The sequence below is a fragment of the Tenrec ecaudatus genome, chromosome 11, assembly GCF_050624435.1.
Source record: "Tenrec ecaudatus isolate mTenEca1 chromosome 11, mTenEca1.hap1, whole genome shotgun sequence".
Classification (NCBI taxonomy): Eukaryota; Metazoa; Chordata; class Mammalia; order Afrosoricida; family Tenrecidae; genus Tenrec; species Tenrec ecaudatus.
The window spans coordinates 73,885,713-73,907,833 of NC_134540.1; the positions used below are offsets into that span (position 1 = coordinate 73,885,713).

Consider the following 22,121-nt stretch of genomic DNA (forward strand, 5'->3'; position numbering starts at 1 on the left):
AAACCAAGGCGATGCTATTTCTGAGTTCTCCCATTGAGGTTTCCCAAGGGTGCTGCCTTCTCAGGCAGCTCCAGGCACAATGTGTCTCCTCTTTCCCCTGGTGTCTCTGCCTAGAAATGGAGACTTCCCTCCTACCCACCCGAGGCACTGTGGGTTCAGCAGAGGAGAACTTCTTGATGGTGGGACAAAGGTGGCTTCCTGGAGAGGGCTCGGTGCAAGTTGAAGGGAGCTATACCCACGGAGCACATGGGCAGGGGCAGGCAGGCAAGGCCGTAACTTGACCAGAGGCTGGAAGATGAGAGAGAATTGCCAGCAAGGTCTCACTGGGGAGCGGGTCCTAGAGGGCAAGTTTGCACTAGTCCGGCTTCTGTGGTTGCAGTGTACAGAACCAAATGGAAGGGGTCAGAGCGTGGGTGTGGCCGCAGCTCCAGGAACAAATAGGAGTCAGCATGGGCCTCGGACTCTGAAGACCAGGAAGGAGGAAGTGGGTTTTGGAGACAGATTCAGAAGGACGTGACCTCGGGAGGGAGGGGGAGTGATTAGTGTGGTACCCAGGAGCCACATGGGTCTAGGCTAGGGACACCTTTTGTTCTGGATATATTGCCTGATATCCAGCAATTGGTAGCAATTGCTACTTCTTTGGGCAAAACATATTAGGAAAATGACCCAGATGCCACATCTCCCTTTACGCAAGAGGGGTTGGAAAAATAAGGACAGCGACAAAAGAACAAGTGACCACTCTTGGTTTTGAGAGGGAATTGTTTTTTTAATTAGGACTAACTGTAAGGCCTTAAATTCACAAACATTTCCACAGTTACACATTTCAAATAGGAAAGAGGTAATTGGTCAGCGCATTAGATCTGAAATGATTCAACAAGACATTGCTAAAACTTCATATAAAAATAAGTCAAGTGTTACATCCTTTAGGCATCAGTTGAGGGCTAAGGGCCGCAGCACTGACTGTTGCTTGGCGAGCACCGTCGCCCGGGGCCTGGCCTCCTGCCTGCCCCCCACCCTGCAGCCCTCCTCCTATGTGCGGCCCTTACGGTCTCCTAATACAGGTGCCATGCAGCCTCGAGCGCCCTGCCCTGGGCCTGCAGCACATGTCAGGTTTGGCACGTATGTTTAATTCTGCTTGACTTTTCACATTTACAAATTCAGGAAGCTGTTCTCTTCCCATGGCTGCATGGAGGAAAAACAAAACAAAAGGAAACAAAAAAGGCTCAGGCTCACTGGCCCCAGTCCTTGGGCCACCTGTCCCATTCAAGGTTGACTCCTTCGGCCAGTCCCCTACCTCATGGCCCTCACTACCAGACTGCTCTTCACAGGGGCCTAGCTCAGGGCCTGTGAGTTCCTGGAGGCTGCGTCCACAGGGGATTTTATTGCTGGTGGACTCAAATGCCCAATGTCTTGCCATCTATTCCAGGGGGATGGCTTTAGGAGCAGTGGGTCTGTGGTGTGTATCTGGCTGAGGAGAGGAAGGTGAATCATGTAAGCGGTACTCAATTTGGCAAAGCTGGCATTCTATCCCAGGTGGCCTTCGGCCCCAGGGCAGGGGCTCCTGGAAGAGAGTGGTGGACTCCCGCTGGCTTGTCCACACCCAGTGTGCCCCACAGTCAGAGCAGATGGGCTCCAATCCATAGCAGGCCTCAGTTTCCAGAACCAGACAGGTCTTCACATGATCATTCCACACTCCCCGGCGGACCCCGATGTTCCCTTTCTTGGAGGGAGACCTTACATACAACCCCTCACCTTCCACAATGGTCCATCTTGGCTGAACACGATAGCCACTTGGCAAGGCAGAGCTTCAGAAATATGACCTGCCATTGTACAGCTATGTGTTTGGGAAAGATGTACTGCCTGGAGCTGCCTTTTGGCCAGTCCAGAAACTCGAAAGGAAAACAGTCACAGGGGAGACCTGGGTTGTCTTCGTGTTGACAGCAGCAGCAGCAGCCAGAAGGGGCAGTCCGCCAGAGGTTTGGTTCTCTTACCCACACTTGATCCGGGTCAGCCCTAGTTTTTTGCAGTGCCTGCACTTCTCCATGTTTCCTCGAAGTGCTGGGCGCTCTTGCTTCGATCCACCTGTGACAGACAGGACCCTGCCAGACCAATATGGATCCCTACGGGGTGAGCCCACCTCTCTAATAACTCAGTAAAACGACCCGAAAACTGACTTTTTTCCCTCCCGGTTTGTCAGGCGGCACGTTCGTCTTTCTCTTCCTGGGAGGGGAGCAAAGGTCGTGCTGTCATCAGTGGGGTTGGGCTGGGGCCCTCCAGCACTCCTTCCGTCCAGGCCCACATGTGTGGTAGCAGTCAGGGTCCCACTTCATAAGCCAGGGAGTGTTGTGGAGGAATCACCCTTCCCAGTGCCCAGGTCCCCACCTGGTTAGCCCCCTGGTCTCACAGAGAAATTGGATTTCATGGGTCCCGGGTGTTAGTTTAGCAGAAACTCAGGTTTCTGGTACCCAAAGAGCTTGAAGTCCCCTTCGAATCGTGCATATAGGCGCCGGATATCCCGTTTGCTTATGCCCAGGAAGTAATGCTCCACTTTGCTTTTATTATACACGGTGATTCCGGGAGGGATGGTCGGGTAGGACACGAGATGGTCTATGCCGGCTGCTTGCAGGATGTACGGCGCGTCCTCCTCCAAGGTCTCGTGGTGTCCGATTACGCTGTACTTGATCTCGCACGGGGCGCAGAGCTCCACATACGTCACCCAGTGAATGATGTGGTCCCCAAACTGCAGATCCAGCCACCTGTGGTTTGGGTCACCCAGGTACCGCACAAAATCCTCAAACTGGATCCCCCGGGTCTCTGTTCGATTCCGCCTGTACTTCCTGATGATGCCGGGGGCAATCTCATGCCTGTACCAGGGTTCAAACCGAGGATTGTGAACGAACTTGTCCTTAAAGGCAGAAATGAGTCTTTCAAAGGGATCTCTCACAATGAAGAACTTGAAATATGTTTTCAGTCTAAGGAGAGAGAAAAACAAAGCAGCAGTGAACGGCTGGGGTGCTGCTGGTGGGGACGGTGAAAAAGCAGCAGCGAGAGCTGCCCCTCCCAGACCCTCCCTGGTGCCACGAGTCCCTGATCCCCTGGTGCCACCAGTCCCTGCCCTGGTGTTTTCTGTGTGGCTCTGACTTAGTCCACACAAAATCTCAAGGGAGCAAGTGCTATTGTTGGCCCACTGCACAGGTGAGGAGACTCCCTTCAAAAAACTGCTGTCCTGGAGTCCGTTCCAACTCATAGCCACCTGCCCGGGTGGGCGTCCGAGGCGGCACCTCTTTACAGGAGTAGAAAGTTTCCTCTTTCTCCCACGGAGCTGGAGGTTTCAAACTGCTGACCTTGGGGTGAGCAGCCCAGCATGTAGCCCAGAGGCTCAGAAACCTGACCTTGTGTAAGGCCACACATTCATCGTGGGGCAGCCACTCCACAGAACGCTTCTTTAATCTCCGTCTGTTTCCCTCAAGGAGGCCTGGTGGTGCTGCCGGGCAAGCTTGGGACTGCTAATCACGAGGGCCGAGGGCCACAGTTCACACTCACCAGCTGCTCCTCAGGACAAAGAGGAAGTTCTCTGCTCTGTGAAGACTGACAAAAGCCCCGTAAATAGGGACGCTGTGCATCAGAAACTCGACCGAGGGCAGTGGGTTTTTGGTTTCACTTCAGTGTTTCAAAACACCAAGGATGCCTGAAAGCTTTGGTCCTGGGCAGACCACTGTAGGGGAAGGTGATCTGCCTGGCTTAGGAACAGCCAAGGTCGGAAGTGTGACTTACAGGTAGCGCTCTAAAGAGTCGAGTCAAAGTTGTCAGAGGACTGGGGTGGGAGGGGAGATGGGCAGAGGAAAGGAGAGGCTTTACTCTCCAGCTGGGACGGAAGATGGCCGCAGTGGCGGTTGGCAGTGATTGTAGAAATGACGAGAGCAAGCTGGCCACCAGCACGCTGACAGAGCACCTACTGCAGCCAAGGGGTTGCTTTCAATGCTGCACGTGACACTTCGCAGAACTCCACTGCCCTGACCCACTAAGAGCTCCTCGCTGGTCGCAAACCTCTGAGCTTCAGGGACTTTGTACCAGTTGGAAAGGCTGCATTTCCCAGAGGCCGGAGGAAATGAAGAGCCAGCTGGGGGCAGGAGGAGGGGTCACAGTTAGGCAGTTGGGTCGGGGTGAGGGGGTGCTGATATGCATTTGCTATTTATGTATACTTTTAAAATCTTGCTCTCCTTGGCTACCTTTCAGCTAACAAGGGGAACTTTTCAGAGCATTAGGTAAGTCATTTTCAAAATAAAATGAGACCCAAGCAGAGCCAAGGGAACTCTGAAGTTCTGACAGGGACTCAAGAACTAAAGGCACGGACACTGGGCGTGACCTGGGCTGCACAGACCTGCTGCCACCAGGGCTCCGTGGGGCACCCCACATGCTCAGAGCCTGGGCTAGACCAGAAGGCCTTTGCGGAACTGTCGGGTTGCCTGCTCCTGTCTGTGGAAGCAGCCCTTACCGTCTCTGAACCTCTGCGTCACTGAAGGACGACAGCCGGGGCAAGCCGTTCTTCTCGTGGTCGTGGACGATGTTCTCGGGGATCTCCTCGATGGATGGGAATGCTCCTGGGAGGTAAACCGAGAGAGGCAGGTGACCACCTGGCTGAGCTCTGGTTATTATCCTGAAGGACAAGCCCTGCAGTCTCTGGTGACTGCGCCCTCATGTTCCCCAGGGGCGGGCGTGCCTGACAAACCCACCTTCCACATTCCCCTCTGGAGGTTTGCATTCCATCTGCTGATCCTGGCAGGGTAAGTGCATGAACAGAAGCTTGTGATAATCCCTATGGGGAGACTGATGAACGAGGAATAGAAATACTGGGAACATCCACCTGTGCCAATGCTCCTAAACCGGGTTTAGAAATGTCAAACTCACTGCCATTGAGTCTAAGGCGACTCATTGCCATAAACTGCCCCTGTGTATTTTTGAGACTGTAACTCTTTACGGGAGTAGAAAGCTGCCTCTTTCTCTCTTAGAGCTGGCTGGTGGTTTCGAACTGCTGACCTCGCAGCTAGCAGCCCAACGTGTAACCACTGTGCCACCAAGCTCCTTTAACCTGGGTTTGGCTGCCTTTAGAGAATGATCACTGCCTGCAGGCCAGGTTTCTAAAACCAGCGGGTGTATTGACCCCATGGTTGAAAGCAAGGAGGCCCTCTTGGGGTGGGGCTGACCCTCTCAGAGACAGCAGTATCTAACTTGCTTTCACCTACTTTTCCAGTACAGCAGGTGTGGGACAAGAACACTGAGGGCTCTCTTTGGGGTCACTTAGCTGCCTCCTTCCCTCACCTACGCCACGCCCAGACCTTCCCTGGGTGTGCACGCACCATTCAACACAATCAGCACTTTCTTCCACTGCGTGTTGCCCACTTTCGGGGTCTGGCAGAAGAGAAGTTTGTGCTTGTCGCAGACAAAGATCCGGTCCAGGACAAACTTGGAGACGGCAGTGTGTGAGAGGTTCTTCAGGGCGTCATCCTGGCAGACGCTTCGGATGAGCTCCAGGCGCTCCGAGTAGACCAGGGGCTGGGCTGGCTGGCTCGCCGAAAGCATGTCTCCTGTTGGCTGGAAATGAAACGGGCACAAGGGCCTAGTTAGCAGACAACAGCACGGAGGCCCAGCGGGAGGGCTGCGCAGGGAGGGCCTTCCCCCATCGCTTCCTGGGCTTGTCTTCGCAGGGGCCAGGTGGGGTCACTGAGCCGCCCTGCCACCAATGCTCACCAGGAGCTTGGGATTTCGGTTAAGTGGACATTCTGACCCACAACTTCATCAGAGATAGCTGGCCCTCAGTGTCTTCAGCCTGGGTCTGGACAAATGGATAAGCAGGCAGGCTATATGCCTAGTACTTCCCTAAGGACATCACAGCTCATCCTTTCCTAAAAGCAGCAGGAAATGTCACTCAGGAATTTCAGTCAAGGTGAGTTGCTCCCTCAGGTGTCCTCCCCCACATTTCCTTTCATGTCATGTTGGGTGTTCATCTTCGAATACGACTGTCTATCAAGCCTACTGCTATCGTGCTGGCTCGGGGAGAGACCGTATGGGATAGGGTGGAATGGCTCCGGAGGTTACAGAGACTGCACACTTTATGGGAGCTGGCAGCCTCCTCTTTCTCCTTCACAGGATCTGGTTGGGTCTGAACCACTGACCTTGCAGTCAGCAGCCCAACACTTAACCCACTGGGGCTCCTTTTCTGTATACTGGGAGTTGTTTGGGGGACACTAAGCACCAGGTTGGTGGTTTAAATCCTTCCATCACTCCTAGAGAGAAAGATGAGGATGTCTGCTCTCAGCTATAGAAAAACCCAATCCCACTGCCACTGAATTAATGCTATACAGGGTTTCTGAGCCAATAAATCTTTACAGCAGCAGCCTCCTCTTTCTCCTGGATGGAAGTTTGTAGGTTTGAACCCATGATCTGGTGGCTAGCAGTCAACACTCATCCAACACCATCACCAGGGCTCATGGTCTACATACCCGTGGCAGTGGTTTTGGAGCTGTGACCCACTTGGTCAGGAGCCCTGAGTTTTGTGTTGTGCAGCTAAACATGAGACCAGCAGTTCAAAATGAGTCAGAATCTACTCAATGGTAGTTGAGTTTGGTCTTTTTGTACATTAACTGCCAGTTTAAGCCCCGAGCCACTCTACGTGTGGGAGAAAGATGAGGCTGCAGCTACCATAAAGATGTGCAGTTGGGGAAAACCTAAACAGGTCACTGTGAGTTGGAATCGACTAGATGGGAATGGGTATGGTTTGGGTTCTGGCACACAAGGCAATTCCTCTCACAATAAGCATTTCTTGAACAAAAAGGATTTCTCAACAGAACCTGCTGGCCTATGGTTCAAGGCACAATTGATACAAAAACACCAGTCTACAAGCAAAAATAAAAAAGAGTTTGATCTATACTTAAATGCCCAAATTCAGAAAAAGTGTCAAAAATGTCAGAGGTGAGGGCGCGCGCACGCGTGTGTAAACACAGAGGTTCCTGGTATCTCTGCAGCTGCACAACTCAATTCCTCCCTACTCCTCTCCAGCACCTGAAGGCTGCAGACTCTGACCAGCCCAGCGTCGTGAGCAACAGCATGCTTCCGCGGAAGAAGGGTCTGCAGTCCTTGGGGCTGGGCCCACCACAACACTGTCCAATCCATGGGCTACTTCATTACCGTCTCAGAGACTCAGTGGCACAGTGCTACCCGTCTAATCAGGCCGCTATGCATGGGGATTGCCTTGATGGCAGTGAATGTGCCTGTGACTTATCAACAGTAAGTTTCCATAAAAAGTTCAATGATAGTGATGAGGGGGGATAACAAACCTTTCTTGTCATGTCTACCCCACCTGCAAACATGTGCACAATTTTGCCCATTTTTATGATTAAACTGATTGGGAGGGGGCGCAGAACAGTGCAGGAAGCTACAAGACTCAAATTCAGAGGAGGTTATTATTATGAGTTGGTTATTTATAGTCTGCATCAGAAAATGACTAGATGGAAGCCCAGTTGGAGTTTTGTATATTTGTGTGGTCCTTTTTCAAAAATTAAGTCACTTTATTGGGGCTTGTGTCCTTTTATATCAGAAAAGTTTAAAGTTCAAGGATGCCTGAAAGATCACATTCCTGGGAAGAGGGTTAGGGGCAAGGAGTAGAGGTGCCACCCCTTGATGAGCCATCACAAAGGACCAGAGTCTCGTGTGTTCCCAGACAACTGGGAGAGGCCTGGGCCTCCCGGGCCAGGTGGGAAGAGAGGACTTCCAGAGACTCCAGGAGGAATGAAGGAATCTGAGGGCCCGCCTACTTCTCTCATCTGAGGCAACTCCAAGGGAACCTCCCAGGGACCTTTGACAGGGAAGAAAGGGTAACTTGAAGGCTCCCAGGAAGCACCATAAAAATGATCTACATTAGTAAACTACCTTTTGGAGAACCATTTAGTATCGCTATGAAAATGTAAGACGCCCTGACACAGTTGCTGAAGACAAAGTGGGTGCATAAGCAGATGTGGTGAAGAAAGCTGATGGTGCCCGGCTATCAAAAGATACAGCATCTGAGGCCTTAAAGGCTTGAAGGTAAGCAAGCGGCCATCTAGCTCAGAAGCAACGAAGCCCACATGGAAGAAGCACACCAGCCTGTGTGATCACGAGGTGTCAAAGGGATCAGGTATCAGGCATCATCAGAACAAAAAAGCATACCATTGTGAATGAGGGGGAGTGCGGAGTGGAGACCCAAAGCCCATCTGTAGGCAATTGGGTATCACCTTACAGACAGGTCACCCGGAGGAGACAAGTCAATCAGGGTGCAGTGTAGCAACGATGAAACATACAACTTTACTCTAGTTCCTAAATGCTTTCTCCCCCCTCCCCCTATCATGATCCCAAGTCTCCTTTACAAATCTGGCTAGACCAGAGGATGTACACTGGTACAGATAGGAACTGGAAACACAGGGATCCAGGGCAGATGATCCCTTCAGGACCAGTGCTGAGAGTGGTGATACTGGGAGGATGGAGGGAGGGTAGAAATGAAAGGGGAAACCATTTACAAAGTTCTACATATAACCTCCTCCCTGGGGGATGGACAACAGAAAAGTGGGTGAAGGGAGACATCGGACAGTGTAAGATATGACAAAATATAATAATTTATAAATTATCAAGGGTTCATGGGGGGGGGATGAGGATCTGATGCCAGGGGCTTAAGTGGAGAGCAAATGTTTTGAGAATGATGAGGGCAATGAATGTACAAATGTGCTTTACACAATTGATATATGTATGGATTGTGATAAGAGTTGTATGTGCTCTTAATAAAATGATTTTTTTAAAAAAGGTAAGATGCAGCCTCTAGAGCAGGGGTCTTCAAACTATGGCCATGGTCCACATGCGGCCCACCGAGGACATTTATCTGGCCCACTGGGTGTGTTTGCTCCATTTTGTTTTTTACTTCAAAATAAGACGTGTGCAGTGTGCATAGGAATTTGTTTATAGTTTTCTTTTTAAACTATAGTCTGACCCTCCGACGGTCTGAGGGACAGTGAACGGGCCTAAAAGTTTGAGCGCCCGTGCTCTAGAGAACACCAGCAGACAGTCAGACCTAGAGAAGGGATTAACATGAAAGGAAAATCTAAGGAAACAGAAATGCAGGAGAAGAATCTATATCTTTACCGAGAGCGGTTAAAACGCGAAATGGCATCGTGACCGGCAAACAATGGAGGTGAGGGAGGCAACTACGGATATGGACGAGTGTGGGAAACTAACACTCAGGGAAATATTCCTGAGGGAAACACCCCTAGGGCTCTGTTCCCTAACTTACAACAGAGGGAATCTGGAAAGCTAGTATCCCACAGTAGGAAAGCCACCACACTTTGGTAACTTAAGAGATAAAGTCCAAGTACACGATCCTGTTAAATATATCCTCCCCAACAGCTATGCTGCCTTAAAGTGAGCACACGATTGATTTTATCTCCCTGTACAAGCAGCCATTCCTGTTACCTCCTCCCACAGCGGTACCCCCATTCCCCCTCATGCCTTCTCCCAATACATGTGTCCTAATCTGTGAGCTCAGGGACTTTGCTGTGTTACCACCCACCTTGTCATTTATGTAACTACTGAATATGCATGAGGTATGGCTGCCTATAAAAGCCCCCAAACAGTAAAGACTCTTCTCCCACCTCCATGTGGACCACCAAGAGGGGCTGAGGTGAGCCTGCTACCATGAAATGTGTCTGACTCCTTGAGCTTCTCTTCTGCCTCTCCTATTCGCCATGACCTGCCTATGATCCTTGTATATGATAGCCCATGGCTGTTAGGGGCTGGCTTGCTCTAACAGACAAGGTTTAATCTCTGAGAGGAAAGGTCTTTCTGGGATGGTGACCAGCACAACTCAGACAAAAGTAGTGAGGAAAAGAGAGTTTCATGAGGGGAGAATGTGAAGAGACCCACACTGACTTAGCATGATTTTCATGCCAAATGTATAATAAAAATAAACTTTATTGGCACCCAAGCATGAAAATGAGTTACTTACAAGAGAATAACAATCAGAATGTCTCAGACTTCCCTGTTCTTAGATGTCAAAGTGCCTCTAAGCCAAGGTTCAAGAATCTAGTGGGGAGAGTGTATTGGAGAATTTTCACTCAGTCAGGTTATATGCAATATTTTATATTAAAGGCAGCAGAGGAACTGCCTTAGCTACAGCATGAGCTTGAAATTCTACTTCCTATATGAAAACAGTTCACTTAATAATTGGCACCCACAGTATACCAAGTATATAAAAATGTACATAAAAAATGTTAAAGGAGGGAAAATGTAGGGTTTACTACCATCTTTTAACATTCGAGCCATTGTACTACAGTTTTTATTATTAAACTCAAAGGGGAAAAAAGAACGGTATAGAAATGTCTAAGGTTCAAATTCACGGAGGCAGTGGCCATTAAGAGATCAAAATGCTAGCAGTGATTTTTATTTTACCTGTAGTTTTTTGCTAAGTGCTACATTAAGTAGGTCACTTTTGTAATCAAAAGCCTTAAAAATAAAGGAATGTATTTTTACTGTGGGTAATCCTTCCAGTTTTGCTTATTCCTTCACAACACAATTAAGCGTGCATTAACTTAGTACTTAGTAAAAACCTTGATTTGAAAACAATGACTGGGGATGGGGTTTCTGGGACGTTCTAGAAAACTGTTCCAAGTTCTCTGAGATTGCTCCTGTTACACTTTTTGAGTTGGGATTGTTGGGGTTTTATTGTCAGTCCAAAGGGAACACTGTAAAGCCAACTGTCTCCCTCCTTCAGCAATAACCCTGCATTTAAATGCAGGCCCCTCCTTCTCCCAGAGCACCCTCTGCGTTCCCATGCAGGACTGGCTGTTCCCTGACTTCACTGGCCTCTTCTTGCCTCGCATTCCTCTCTGCTTTTTACAGAGTGACAACTGCTTTTTAACAACAGCGTCCCCAACCCTGTCTCAAGGCCTTTCCTCTGCCAGGATCAATTAAGGAGATGAATCAGTAGGGTTGGTGAGGGAAACGGATGCAAACTTTTATTTGGCCTTTCTTTATTCCTTTAAGGAGTTCTGGTGGCTTGGTGGTTATGCGTTGGGCTGCAATCCACATGGTCTGCAGTGCGAAACCACCAGCAGCTCCATGGGAGAAATACTTAGCTTTCTACTACTGTAAACAGTGTCTCAGAGACCAACAGCAATGACTCAATGGCAGTGAAAGCTGTCCACCGAAAGGGTGAAGAAGCTCATGTTTACAAGTGTGGCAGCTACACTTTGAGGCTCTTTTAGCCTAAAACCTACAGAGAACATCTATAGCCCAGGAGGGCTTTTGTTTAATAGTCAATTTTCAAATTCTACTGCTTTGGTAGACTGCACAGTTGTCCGTATCTGTGAGTGCTTGCTGTTGCCTCGTCTACCCTAATTCTCAAGCCCCTCTTCATTCTGTCGCAGTGTCTTTAACCCTCGACTCTAACCCGGACTGGGGTGGCACTCCAGAGTGGTGCGTTAAAGAACCGTCAACTCTGAAACTACAGGAAAACCGCCCATCTATTGTGTCACGTTCACATTTGCTTTTCTTCAAGCCTCAGCATTAAACATAAGGAATTTCTCATTCAGTTACACTTGTGTTTTCATTACATGTACTTCCTAGCATCGTGCTCTGTTTTCTCACTTTGCGAATTCTCTTACATAACACCAACGGTAAGGGCTGATGTTATGGTCTACGACTTTTCATCCAAACATTCAGCTACGTCATGTGCAAGATAAACTTTTCAAGGTAAGCTTTGAAACCCAAGCGCATTTAGAAATAAGCTTTGTGGGAACCCACATGCTGAGCTGCAGTGTCAACTAACGACTGCGGTCCTGCCTGTCTGCAGCTGGCTGTATTGCAGTAGCTTGGGTATTGCTGCGAACCCTGCAGCTATGTCACCCGTATTGCAAATACCAGCGGGGTCACCCACGGGGGACAGTTGCAGTGGCACATCTCCACTGAGAACAGACGAGGAAGGAGGAGGAAGAAGAGGTGGTCCACCTCTGAAACCTTATGAGGAACAGAATGTTGCCTGATCAGTGCTGAAGGAAGAGCCCCTCGTTGGAAGGTTCTCAAAATGGGAATGTGGGAGGGCCGCCTGCTCAAAGTGGAATCGCTCTTCATGATGCAGATGGGCCCAAAGCCTCAGGAACCTCCGTTTGCTGACAGGGCACAACGCAGAATACAAAGAAACTCCTGCAAAAAATCCCTTAGGCACTCGAAATGTAGAACATACCAAATATGAATCTAGGAAAATCAGAAATGGTCAGAAACGAAATGGAACGCATAAAGATACATATCCTCGGCGTGAGCCAGCTGATATGGACTGGTGTTGGCCATTTGTCATCAGAGATCGCACGAGTGGCTATCCTGGGAGTAATTTGAAAGTAATGGCACTACATTCATCATCCAAAAGAACATCTCAAGATCTCAAGGTAAGACGCTGTGTGTGACAGGACAGCAGCTAGACACCGACAAAGAAATCCAGTTAACACAACTACTGTCAAAGACGTGCACCACCACTACTGGCAGGATGAAACTGCAGAGTTCTACTAATCTCTTCAGGCTGACATCCATCAAAGATGCCGTCAGGATGCATTGTAAATTACTGGTGATTAGAATAAGAAAAATGAAAACAAAGAGGAATGATCAATGGTTGAAAAAATGCGGCCGTGGTGACAGAAATGAAGCTGGAGATTAATGGACTCCTTTATAGCAATTGCCTTTTTTCAACAGCAAACACAGCAGCTGGGCACATGGACCTTACCAGATGGAATCCACAGGAATCAAACTGACTGAAGGGATGATGGAGAAGCTCTCGGTATCAGCAGCCTAAACATGGCCGGGGGCCGACTGTGGAACAGACCACCAATTACTCAGACATAATTTCAGGTTGAAGCTGAAGAAAATTAAAACAAGTCTGTGAGAGGCAAAACATGATTTGGAGTATATCCCACTTGAACTTGGAGAACAAGCTCAGGAACAGATTTGTTGCCTTGAACACTAATGACTTGAACAGCTGAGGAGTTTCGTGGGACGATATCAAGAACATCAAACAGGAAGAAAGAAAAAGGTCCTTAAAGAGACAGGAAAGAGGAGGGACTATGAAACTGACTCATGAACATACAGTAGCTAAAGCACATGGTACAAATGATGAGTAAACGAGCCGAACAGAAAAACCTCAAAAGGTAATTTGAGGAGAAAAGTAAACCATTATCGTGAAATGTGCAAACACCCGGAGTTAGAAAGCTAAAAAGAAATGCACACTCAGCATATCTCAAGCTGCAAGAACTGAGTTTTATGACAACCAGTGGGAGAGCAGGGAGAGAAGGGGCAGAGAACCCAGGAGAAAGACGTGGAGTCAGCATGCCACAAGGGAGGAGCACTAACCGGCAGTCCGCAGCCTCATGCTCTGCCAGCATGTGACCTTTTCCCTAGACTCCATTCTCTCAGCCAGCCCGTCTGGAGGCTGGATGAACTGCTCTTCTGTCCAAGACTGCCCTTCTAGCTCTTAAAATGTCACGATGCAGGGTGGCTTCCTGTCCTGATCCAGAACACTCCATTTTCCTGACAAGTGTGATAGTTACAAAATCTGGTGCCAACTTGAGACTATTAAGAGTGAAGGGGTGGAGTTTAGTCTGTCAATCAAGTCGCTTGATGGGAGCCAGAGCACTCAAGCTGGAGGAACCACATGGAGACTCATGCCAGCGCTGAGATGTTTGCAATGCCACTGGATCCACAAGACTTTCCACCCACTGGCCTGTGATCTTCCTGCATTCGGCGTCATTGCATGTGTTATGTGAGTCCGAAGAGTAATTTACAGACTGGTGTCAGGCATATGGGCTAATGTCAGACTTATCGACTTGATCTGGACTGGGATGTTTTCTCAATATACAATTGCTCTTTATATAAAGCTCTTTCTTATACATATGAGTGTCTGTGAATTTGTTTCTCCAGTCTACCAGAACTAACACAGCACATTATCTCAGCTGGTCGGGAATTCAACTCACGTTTACATAGCCCTCGTGACATAGACAAAGAACACTGAGGGATCTAAAAATGAACGTGACCTGTGCCTCCTTCAGAGTCGTGAATTAAGACAGAATTAAGCCCTCTCTGTCTGGGGTTGCAGAAATGGGACAGGCAGATGACAGACAGACACTGCAGGGCAGGAAACTGGCCTCACTGAAGAATGGCAATGGTCAACCAAGTGGTGGCCTGCAGGAGTGTTTCCATTTTAAGGGAGGTATTCTGGAGGAAGTGGTGACTTGGGGAAACAGAGACCTAACGGACTTGACTTTCAATGAGTTTAGAATGTCACGATTCCCCCTTCTCTACTAGCCTGAAACCTTCAGAATAACCCCCTGACCATACCTCTGGCAGTGCTCTGGCCACCTAGGCTCCGTGCCCATGTGAGGCCCAGAGCTGGTTGGCACCCGTGCCCGTCTCTGTCCCCGTCCTGTCTTCACGAAGGCAGGGTGCCACTGAGAGCGGTTGGCCCAGCTCGTCTTAGCTAAGTCGTGACCTCATTCAAGTGTTTCTAGTCCTTGGTACTACTCGGGAAGGCCTCCGCAGATCCCTGCTCCAACTTTCAGTGCAGCTCTGAGACCACGCATGGAGAGAAAGAACTGTCCTCTCTGAGTTTCGCTCTCCGAGAGCTTAGTTGGGTGTACCCATTTTCCCTCACAAGTGCCTCTGGTGTTTTGAGTAAGCCATGAGGAGGTAAAGGTAAAGACCAGGGCACACACCTCTCTTGTTTTTCACAGAGATCTCACCACACACTCACAGCACAGCTGAATGGAGACGTGACCGATTCACTGCGGAGTCATCACCTTGTTCGACGGAGTCGTGATCCTGCTTTTTCTGGTGTCATTTATCTTTTACACCCACAGCCCTGTTAATAGTGTCCTTTCACAGAAGTATCCACGAGTTATAACTACAACGTATTTTCTATTCTGAAAAGACTAGAGGGAATCTGCTGAGATCCACCAGGAAAGCAGAGTCAGTTTTCTGTCAGTGAATAGTGACCCTGTGCCAGCCCCTCTCTGAGGGTGCCCTAGTGTCATAATGGGTTAAATGTGGGGAAGTTCCTTGCAAGGCCAGTGACTTGAACCCACTGCTGTTCCTGGGGAGAAAGATGAAGCTGTCTGCTCCCAGGAAGATCTACAGTCTCAGAAACCCAATGGGGCAGTTCAACTCTGATCTACAGGATGTCTCTGAATGAGAATCTACTTGTGACGGCCAGTCTCTTCAGCCAATGGGAAGTCTCTAAGCATCGAGGTCTTTTCAGGAGGCTGGGCACACGCTCTCAGAGGGCACCAGGTGAGTGTTCAGCTCTCCCACTAGAATCACTAGTACCCCACCTGCACAGCCAACATGAGAGAATCCACCTGCCAAAGTGGAACTCTGCCTGAGTCCAGCCCTACCCCTCTCCAGGTCAGCCACACCAGCAACTGCTGCCCAAGGGCCAGCCACCAAAGCACCTCGTGAGAGTGCATGCTGGGCAAATGGGAGGTGCCAACGGGCGGGCCTGTTCCTCCATTGACCATCGTGACCGGGCCCAGGCCTCCTGCCTCACTGTGCCCACCTTCAGATCCTCTGGCAGGTGCTTCTCTTCTGGCAGGTTGCCCAGCTCCGGCTTGGTGGCCAGGAACAGAAGCTCCTGTTCGGCACTGTACACTGGAAGACAAGGAGGTTACAGAGTCTCCTTACACACTGATCACTGGAGTGGAATCTTGAACCTAGAAATGGAGCCCACCCCAGTTGTGGCCAAGGTGACGAAACAATTCAACAGCAGAAGGGTAGTCTTGTCAGCAAATGGAGCTGGAGCCGTGGGATTTTCACCACCAAAAAAGAACCAGGGCCTGACCCTGGTCTCATACTTTATGCACAAAGCTGCTCCACGTGGCTCACAGGCATTAGTTCATAAACCTAGCACTAGAGACTTGAAGATAGTGAGGGAGACAAATCTTTAAAACTGTGTAAGTTGGACCCCATCAAAATGAAAAACAACCTCTGATCTCAAGAGACTTTGTGAAGATGCTGGAATGGCCTAGCTACAGAGGGGGTGGGGGGAATATGTGTGAACTACCTATCTGACTGAAGACCAACATCTGAATATAAAAAGGAGCTTGCAACGGGCAGCAGTAAAGAACAAACCACCTCGTTATAAAGGGGCATTCACCAGAGAGGCCCAGAGGGCGAGGAGCATGTGAGTCCATGTTCAACAGCAGCAGCCAACAGGGGAGGCAAAGGGAAACCAGGAGGGGACATTGGACCGTCAGAATGCCTCAAGTCAGTCGTGCCGACACCACACACTGGTGAGCACACAGGGAAACTGGCTCACTCTCACACTGCCAGGGAGCCGGGACGCGAAAGGGTCCCTGCAGCCCCCACCCCGGGAATCAGTGTGGCAGTTTCTATGACTGGACCCACAGTCATTGCATCCTGGGAATTTATCCCACCGAAGTGAAGCTGATGATCACTTAAAAATATCAGCACGCCATGTTTATGGCGGTCCAACTCTGAAATGGTCCCGATGTCCCTCAACAGGTGAGTGTTTAACCAAACTTGGCAATCAGCAGGGATGGTGTATGGACACAGAAAGCTACCGGACTAGATCTCTGGAGAATTACATTGCATGAAAAAAGAAATTTCTCCAAAATCCCGTATTGTATAATTTCACCGACAGATTCTTGAGTGACAGACAGCACGATTGAGACAGAGAGCTCCTCGGTGGTTGCTGAGGTGGGGGGCGGGGTGTCAGGCCTTGGGGACGGGAGGGGGGGGGGCTGGGGGAGGTGTGGCTGCCAGGGCCGCCCGCCACCAGGGAGCCTGTGGGGATGGCCATGTTCTGGACGCTGACTGCAGCATCACTAACCCACCGCTACAGCTTTTCCAGGAGGCAACCCCTGGTGGAAAACGGGTGAGGGCACTGAGGGGCCCTTTGTGTTCCCCTGTGAACGTTGGCCAGAATCACAAATGAAAAATGAAAATTTGGAAAGGGAAAAAAAAAGCAGCAGCCAAGTCGGCAATCAAGCCAGTGCATGCATGTTCATTTCAAGACAGGAGAACGCCACGGGCCCTGGGATGCAGGTGCAGGCATCTCGCAGTGGGCTTGCGCCCAGCAATCATTTACCACAGTGCTTTGGGAACCTCAGGAGAGAATGGGAAGGTAGCCCCCTAGGTACCTCTCAGAACAAGAACTATTTACTGCAGGATTTCTCAAAACCTACTATGTATTTAGGGAGGAAAAAGTAGATGGAAACAAACAAATCAGCAACTTACGCAAAGGTATACTTTTTTTAATTCAACACCTCCTCCTCTTGGGTCATTAGAGCCTGCCCTCTGCACACCCACCAGGCTGCAGCTCCAAGGCCCCTCAAGAGATCTGGCTGCTGAACTGACCCTCCCTTCCTTACAAGTACTCTGTCCTTCCTTCCTTCTCTGCAGAGAAGAGCTCTCTATGCCCCCAAATCCTTACAAATGTCCCATCCATGGTCGTGACTCTATGCCCTCATCTCTTACGCCTCAGTGTGACTTGATTCCACTGGAATGAAATCCTTCTAACTCCCATACCTTTCCTCCCCTAGAGTCAAAATCCAGTCCTCACCCACCCTGAGGGCAAGCCCGGCTCTGCACCTGGAAGAAGGCCAGGGGCACTGCTGTGGACAAGTGGACAGAAACATCCTGGCCACCCACGGGCCTTTGGTGCTCCTGAGGGCACTGTCTGAGCTGGGCTCTGAGCGGCTGATGACCCTCCTAAACTTGTCATCTGTGAGCACTGGCATGCAAATCGAAACCAGGCTCGCCCCACTCCCCTGGGCGGACCCAGAGTTCCAGCAGTGCCTTCTGCTAGTCTTTGTGCCATGCTTCACTCTGGCATGGATTTGAGTGGGTTTTGGAGAAACTGATGGCCCCTTAATAAGTTAATAGACGGGGAGGTGAACCTGCATCCTAAGCACTGACTAGTGAGTGGATACTGACAGTTGGCCTCGATCACATCCCAAGAAGCACGGGAGAACAAGCCTTGGCAGCCGTGGGGCCTCAGACTCTCACCTTCCATGGCTGGGGTTGTCGCCATCCTGATCTGAATGTGTTTGAAAGGAGCCCTAGTGGCACGATGGTTAAGCACTCAGCTGCTGACAAGAGTGTTTGGCGGTTTGAACCCTCCTAAGGGCTCTGAGCGGGGGAAAGATCTGGCGATGTGCTTCCATAGAGGTTTCAACCTACTAAGGCCAGGGGTTAGGTCTGCCCCATGCAGCGGGTGGGGGTCGCCGTCAATCACAATCAACTGGACGACAACAAAAACGTGATTCCACATTTCCTGAACTCCCTTAGCCCGGATCCTACTAGAAGGAAAGAGCCCAAACACAATTTGCATTTTGTTATCTTTTCCTGCTGATAACGGGTGACATTTATTTTCCTCACCATCTCCCTCACAATCAGAGTGACTCTCTCCCTGTCTACCCCCCAGTCCCACCTGACACCCCCCACCCCAAGAGTTTCAGGACCAATGACACCAACCCTTTAGGTATGGCTAAGGGTCTTCACAATGTATTAGTTTATTTTTGTTGTAAGCATCATTATACTTTTCCCCAGAATGTTTGTAGATTTATAAAGTGATGTACTATTTTAGGGGGGGGAGGCCCCCCCCTCCCAAAGTGATCATCACTCTCACTCCACTTCATGACTGCCCTTTGCACCTAGTCAATGGGCATGGCCCTGGACCTGCTGGCTGGTAGGGCCTGCCAAGTCCCTGCTGTCAGGCAGGCACACTTGCCTCTGCCCACAAGTGGCTTACCGAATTGAGGAGCCGAGGGCAGGCAAAGACTGTGAGAGTGAAGTAAAACATAAGAGAGAAGAAAAATCAAGTCTCTCTCTCTCTCTCACACACACACACACACACACACACACACACACACGAATGTCCTTAAAAAATTCTAGTACCAACACAGACCCTCAAATTCCAGTTACAACTTCTAAGCCCAGTTACAACACATAACCCTAACCTCAAGAGGACGTTGAGATTTGTTAACCCGAAATATCATTAAGGTTCCACTGCACAACACAAGACAGACCCCACCACTCTGGGTTTGTTTTTAAGGTTAGTGTTGCTCTAAACCAGATGGCTTTCAACCTGAGGGTCATGACCCCTTTCAGGGTCAAACAACCCTTTCACAAGGGTTGCATAAGACCATCGGAAAATACATTTCCAATGGTCTGAGGAACTGAGACACTGCTCCTCTGTCCGTCTCCAGGTGGGTCTGCCCACATGCAGTTATGCTGATCTGGTGAGAGGGAAGCTATCTCAACCTTTGCACTGAAGCTGGTTTTTTACACACAGTCACAAAATGTACCAATGTAGCTTACTGTTGTTTTATATTAAGACTGCTACCCATGCTACACGATGCTTCAAGACAAAATTTCATTTATTTGTTATTAGAAATAAATATTAAAGAGATTTTACTGTATAATTACATATTGTTTTGTGATCAATCACTATGCTTTAATTATGTTCAATTTGTAACAAAGAAAATACATCCTGTATATCAGATATTTATATTATGATTCATAACAGTAGCAAAATTATAGTTCTGAAGTAGCAACGAAGGTAATTTTATGGTTGGGGGCCACCACAACATGAGGAACTGTATTAAAGGGTTGTGGCATTAGGAAGGTTGAGAACCACTGCTGTCAACAGTAGTTTAAGTAAAACCTGTTCTTCCTATCTGCAGACCACACCACTATGTTTTTTGTTGTTGTTTTAAGGTTAATGTTGCTCTAAATAGCAGTTTAAGAAAAACCTGTTCTTCCTCTCTGCTCCAGTAACCCCATCCCAGCCAATGTGATCAAGTTGATTCTGACTCACAGGAACCCTGTGGGGAGTCTCCAAGGCTGTAAATCTTCACAGGAGCAGACAACCTCATCTTTCTCACCCCCTCACCCCACCATGGGCTGGCAGTTAGCTTGACAGCGCCACCAGGGTGCCTACTGGCTCTAGGAGCAGGGGGAATCATTACAAAGAGGTGCAGACCCACCGCTAACCGGGATTCTGGGGAAGGGCTGTATTCCACAAGGTCAGAGGCAGCGAGCGGAGCAGGCTCCCTGTAAAGCTGAGAGCCAGGACTCACCATCGGCCTTATAAAGAGCAGCACTTCATTGTGATGGATTCCGCTGGGCGCTAAGGTTCTTTCCTTGTAATGACACTTCAAGATGGGCTTTGGGTTCAAAAGCAAACACACTGTGACCATGAGCGAAGCAAACTCCAATGTGCGAGAAAATCCCTTTGGGCCACAGTTACCAACCCCTTTCGGTGTCCTGTTGAGCTGGGCTGACTGCCTCCTCAGGCAGAAGAGGGCCCAGGAGGTGGAGTGACTGTCTCCATGGGGAAGCAGAGCCTCAATGTGCCCTGTAGCAGGTGCCTCAATGAACAAACCCACGGTGGCTCTTCCTAGTGGCCTCCAGGGTGGTGGTCACCTTCTCTCTCCTGGATGCCTGACTCAATGCACAACCATCAGAAACCCTGGGAAGTAAGCTCACTTCCTGCTGTCCAGAACTCGGTGAGCTGGGAGGGAAAGAGAGGAGCTGGTACCAAGGGCTAAGGTGGAAAGAAAAGGTTTTGAAAATGATGACGGCAACCTATGTACAAATGTGCTTGATACAATTGATGTATGAATTGTTATAAAAGCTGTAAGAGCCCCCAACAAAAATAATTTTAAATAAATAAGCAAACAAGCAAATGAATGAAATGAATAAATCATTCTGATCAGTTAAAAAATGAAAGAAATTAAAAAGAAGAAAGAACTCAGTGAGCCATTATCTTCAGAATCCTAATAATCTACTTAGGGGCAGTGACGCAGAGCCCCGCAAGAGGCAAGATAAGCTAGGTTAGGTTATGGCGGCAAGCCCATGTTTCGGTGTCAACCGTGATCATCCATGATGCTCCTGCCAGCCCTGATCCCCAGCAGTGGGTAGCCACGGTCCCAAGGCCGTGAAACTTCAAAGGGCTTCTCTCCAGGCTCCTGGAAGATAGTGTGACTTCCAGCAACAGCCAGTCGGGCCCTCGGCACTAATGAACCTGGCTGCGTGGCACCAGCTCCCTGGGCTAATCACAGACTTCCCTTCCTGCTGCTCAGTGACAAACAGCCTCTGACCTTGCTGTTCCATTACAGGCAGTGGGGACAGAGAGGAAGGTGGCCCAGGGACAGCCCTCATCACGGCAGGTAGCTGCTGGTGGGCGCGTTCTGAGGCACGGTAGCCACCTGCAGCCCAGGTCTGCCCAGGCCACAAGGAGTCCATCTGGGAAAGCGCTGGTGTGGGCGCCTTTGCGAGCAGCCCCTTCCAAGAGCCGTAGTGGCGGTGGGTGGCTGTGCAGGACAAAGATGGTGTGGCCCTCACACACAGAGATCCGTATGAGGCAGCATCCTCCCATCGGCCCCTCTCAACACAGCCAGAGGCCTCAGATCTTAAAGTATGAAGCCACCATCACCCTTCCTCGCACAGAGCCTGCACATCACAGACCCCCAAGCACCACCCCACACTCATGGCAAACTTGGGAGTGTCCTGTCGAGCAGGCAGCGTGCCTCGGCTTTCAGACATGTGTCAGAATGGGTACCCCACCCATGTTACGTATCAAGTTACAAAACAGAACACCCAGGCTCAGGTGAGCAAATGGGAAACCAGCTCCCCTTCCACACCCCCATTTGTGTGCCTGTGTTCAGTGCAGGGAATCTAGAAATCCCCAGCTACAACCCAACACTATTTAAATGGCCTTCCATCCACTGCACCAGCCATGACCTTCAGACCTGTGGCCACCAGGACAGACGATCAGGGTCCACTAGAGCCACACAGCCCAGCAATGTCTCAAACCAGGATGTTACCCAAGGGGACAAAGCAGCAACACACTGCACACCACGGCACTGTGGGGGTAGGGGTGGGGGGTAGGGGTGGGGGAGGGGTTGCTCCTCCTGCAACTGGCAGGCTTCAGCCCCAAACAAAGCCATGTCTGGCCCCTAGGCCTTCCCTCTCCTCAGGCCGCTTTAAGGAGGAGGACTTGGGACACTGCCCTCCAGCCTCCCTTCTGGCACAGGCCGTCT

The 22,121-nt window shown here is 49.8% G+C and overlaps 1 protein-coding gene across 12 annotated transcripts in view; it reads right to left on the reverse strand.

Annotated features, from left to right (window-relative positions):
• Positions 1 to 759: 759 nt before the first annotated feature.
• CHST10 (carbohydrate sulfotransferase 10) overlaps positions 760 to 22,121 on the reverse strand; it is a 34,971-nt gene continuing 13,609 nt past the window's right edge. For all 12 annotated transcript variants that reach the window (XM_075563246.1, XM_075563247.1, XM_075563249.1 and 9 more), the window contains 4 exons: positions 15,611 to 15,702; positions 5,358 to 5,592; positions 4,496 to 4,601; positions 760 to 2,972 (listed from right to left, as the gene is read on the reverse strand). In XM_075563246.1, the coding sequence (XP_075419361.1) occupies positions 2,435 to 2,972; positions 4,496 to 4,601; positions 5,358 to 5,592; positions 15,611 to 15,702 (971 nt within the window). In that variant the 3' untranslated portion in view covers positions 760 to 2,434. The remainder of the gene's footprint in view (positions 2,973 to 4,495; positions 4,602 to 5,357; positions 5,593 to 15,610; positions 15,703 to 22,121) is intronic.